At 56.5% G+C, this 3,751-nt stretch overlaps 1 protein-coding gene across 1 annotated transcript; it reads left to right on the top strand.

Annotated features, from left to right (window-relative positions):
• The first annotated feature begins 727 nt into the window (after positions 1-727).
• LOC123398950 (putative serine/threonine-protein kinase-like protein CCR3) lies at positions 728-3,475 on the top strand. The gene is made up of 2 exons (XM_045093391.1): positions 728-2,629; positions 3,262-3,475. Coding segments are annotated over exons 1-2 (1,434 nt in total). The 5' UTR covers positions 728-1,196; the 3' UTR covers positions 3,263-3,475.
• Positions 3,476-3,751: the final 276 nt, after the last annotated feature.

Here is a 3,751-nt window from a genome sequence, read left to right as displayed (position 1 = left end):
TTTTGGCAAGTAATCTACGCCAGTTAGTTCTATCAAATCCTACATTGTTTAAGATGGTTTACATGGGTAAATTTAAGAAAGAAAAACGGCTGAAAAAATATAAGCATATTTCTATGACCCTGAAAATGACTTTTCCTAGAAAATTAAATAAAAAAGAAAAAATAACCCGTGAAAAAAAATGATTTTACAATTGTATGTGTACGAAGGCCCCTTCTCGAAAAAAAAAGTGTACGAAGGCCCACTCTGTTACCTGGGGCCCCTCAAATGCCAGGGCCGGCCTACGTACCTCCGACCGGACAGTACCCGCGCACTCGCTACAGATTGCTCCACGACTGATTCGACGGCGCGAGAGCATGTGCGCTCGGGAGCGCACAAAGTTCAACTGCACTAAGTGGCAATCAGGTCCAACCATTTATCAGACTCCTCGCTTCACTAATGCTCCGAAACTTCCACAAAGCAATACACAGAACAGAAGATCATACGCAGCGCCGCGCCCCGATCGGCGGTAGTTTCGCGGAGGTTACCTAGCCTTTTCCCGGCGGATGCCGCTACGGTGCGCCGGCCGGTGTAGAGCGCGCCCGGAAGCGCGTAGCGGACGCGTGCTCGTTATGTACCCGCTCGCCGCCGATGGCGCGTCGGCATCGACGAACCTGCCATTCAAACAACCCCCCGTGTCCATTTCCGGGCAAAGTTCTCCATGCATAAATGAAGACGAGGTGCGAGGGGTGAATGAAGAAGGACGAAATGGAAAGGGCGAGCTGGGGAACAAAGCGATCTCAAAAGAAGAACAAGAAAAAAAAAACAGAAACACGGGGAACTGAATGAAAAGGATGAACACTCTATGCCACGGCGGTCTCGCGACCCTACGCAGCCCACTGGCGACACGCTCTGCGGTGAGAGAGACTGCTCGCTCCAGTAATATGAACGACTTGACTCCACGGACGAACAGTCACCTATGTAGACGACCCATTCAGATTCCTAAAGACACTGGCAGGACTTGTCCCGCACTAACAACACTAGCGTCCGTGATTGATGGTGCTGATGATGCATGCGCAGCGCACATCTTTATGTCAATCATCCAGACGTCCAAAGAGGGTTGCACACAAACTCTGAAAAGAAGATAAACGGTGGTCGACTGCATTAGCTCAAAACTGGACTGGAGAGATTCCTCAGAATCAGATCCAGAGTGGGCTGCCATGGAGTTGTGGGCGGGGCTGGGGCAGGCGGCGACGGTTGCACAGCTGGTTGGGGTGGACGCCGGCGGGCTCATCACCCTCATCACGCAGGCCGCGCTGACGGCTCGCCAGAATAAGAAGGCCTGCGAGCAGCTCTCGCGCCGCGTCTACATGATCGCCGACCTGCTGCCGCACCTCCAGCAACCGGAGCTGATGCGGCGGCCCGAGTTCCAGCGGCCTCTCGCCGGGCTGGGCCACACGCTCCGGGAGGCGCACGACCTCGTCATGCTCTGCCAGAGGAAGAGCCGCTTCTACCGCTTCCTCAATGCCAGGAGTCTGGCTGACAAGTTGAGGGACATCCAGAGTAGGATCGACTCCTACCTCGTCCTCGTCCCTGCCATCAGCTACATAGCCTTGACCCACAACCTCAACCGAATCGATTCCCTCCGCCAAAACCACACGATCCTGCCGCCGCCAGCATCCACCTCCTCCCACTCCCACGCAGTCCCTGCTTCTGCTTGGGAGGGTGTTGCCAGGTTCACGCTGGCAGAGATCGCGGCGGCGTCCAACAGCTACGCCTTCTTCACCAAGGTCGGCAAGGGCACCTCCGGGACGGTGTACAGAGGCAGGCTCCACGACGGCAGGGACGTGGCCATCAAGCGCATCAGCAAGTCAGCGCGGGACAGGGAGATGGTGCTGCGCACCGAGCTCACCGTCACCCCGCACCCGCGCCACAGCCACTTGGTGCGCCTCCTGGGCTGGTGCGCGGAGGAGGACGAGCGGCTGCTCGTCACCGAGTACATGAGTAACGGCTCGCTCCACGACCACCTGCACGGCCGCAAGCCGCCTTCCTCGCCGGTGACGGCGTCCTGGAAGACGCGCGTCGAGGTGCTCCTGGGCGCGTCGCGCGCCATCAAGTACCTCCACCACAGCTTCGTGCCGTCGGTCATCCACTGCAACATCAAGTCGTCCAACATCTTGCTGAACGCTGGCTGGACACCGCGCTTGTCGGACCTGGGCTTCTCGGTCCGGCACGAGGCCGGCGTGGAGGAGCACCACTACCAGCCGCAGGTCGTGGGCAAGGGCGGCTACATGGACCCGGAGTACTGCCGCACGGGGCGCCTGACGCCAGCGACCGATGTGTACAGTTTCGGGGTCGTGATGCTGGAGGTTTTGACCGGCAAGCCGCCGATCATAGCTACTCGGGGCGAGGAGGAGCAGGGCGAGGTTCAGACGGACTTGGTGCACTTCGCGCTCCCACTTATTGAGGCCGGCGAGCTGGACAAGTTGCTGGACGGGCGCCCGGAGCCGCAGCCGACGGCGCTGCAGATCGAGGCGTTGCAGTGGGTGGCCAACACGGCGGTTGTGTGTCTGCATCGGCGATCGATACTCCGGCCACGGATATCAGACGTTGTGGCTAATCTCGAGATAGCGCTCAGGCTCGCTAGCAGTTAGAGCATCTCCAACAACAGATGCGCTACCAAGCCGGGCGTTAAAAATATTTTACAGCGTCAAAATAGTGTTTTACCGTGCCGGATGACCGAACATGTCCAACAGACGCTCAAAAATATAATGCGTACTACAATCTCCAGCAGACGCCCAAAAATAACCTACCCCGTAGCGACCTGCTCCTCCCCGCCCCGCCATGACCGCGGCCTGCCCCGCCGCCGCGTCCTGCACCTCCCCGCCGCCGCGGCCTGCCCCTCCCCGCCGCCGCGGCCCGCCGTCGACCAGCTCGAGGACGGGGTCGAGGCCTTGGTGGCCGTCGGGTTGGTGCGCCGGGCGAGGACGGCGAGGTCCTAGGCGGCTGGACAGCGCCGACGGGGTCGAGGCCTTGGTGGCCGCCGGGTTTGTGCGTCGGGCGAGGACGGCGAGGTCCTGGGCGGCGGCGCGCGACGGGACGGGCAGCGCGAGGAGTTTCAGCGCGCACGAGCTCGCGCACGAAATATACTGCGTCCGGTTCAGTTTTCCCCCGCGCGCTGAACATTTTTTACGGCATGCTCTATTATACAACGTCTGTTGGAGTGTAATTTTTAACTCCGCGCACGTTAAACTTGTGATTTTTTAGGCACGAGAGATGCTCTTAAGCAGTGGCGCCCAATGTGCCAATAATTGATTGCCAATGTGCTACCTCGGTTTAGAAGGCGTACTTGATGCCCTGATTGGCAATGTGCCAATTTGGCCTAGGGGCTGATGTTCCTTTTTCTGTTTGGCCATGGATGCCCCTGACTTTGTCTCTGTATTGGTGAACGCTGATCTGATGCACCAAGTTTAATGATAGCTATTTCCACCCTAAAAAAGAGACGTACTTTAGAATTTTTTGAAACCTATGTGGTTATTGATTGACTATAACATGGGTTGAAAAATAACATTCACAGTACGTATGCATATAAAAGTAGTATAATAGAGTACTAGTTAGCTGCTAAAAGTAATTATAATACGCCCTAAACCTTGTCTATTATGAAAATACACGTAGATTTAACTGTGCCTTCTAAACCGCGACGAAGAAAGTAGCACAACTTTAGTTGCGAACTGACGGTATGATTGTAGATTTTTTATCAGATTTTCTATTTCAC

Source organism: Hordeum vulgare, chromosome 5H, assembly GCF_904849725.1.
Source record: "Hordeum vulgare subsp. vulgare chromosome 5H, MorexV3_pseudomolecules_assembly, whole genome shotgun sequence".
Lineage (NCBI taxonomy): Eukaryota > Viridiplantae > Streptophyta > Magnoliopsida > Poales > Poaceae > Hordeum > Hordeum vulgare.
The sequence above is the reverse complement of the archived record's forward strand: the minus strand, read 5'-3'. Positions and strand labels throughout refer to the sequence as shown.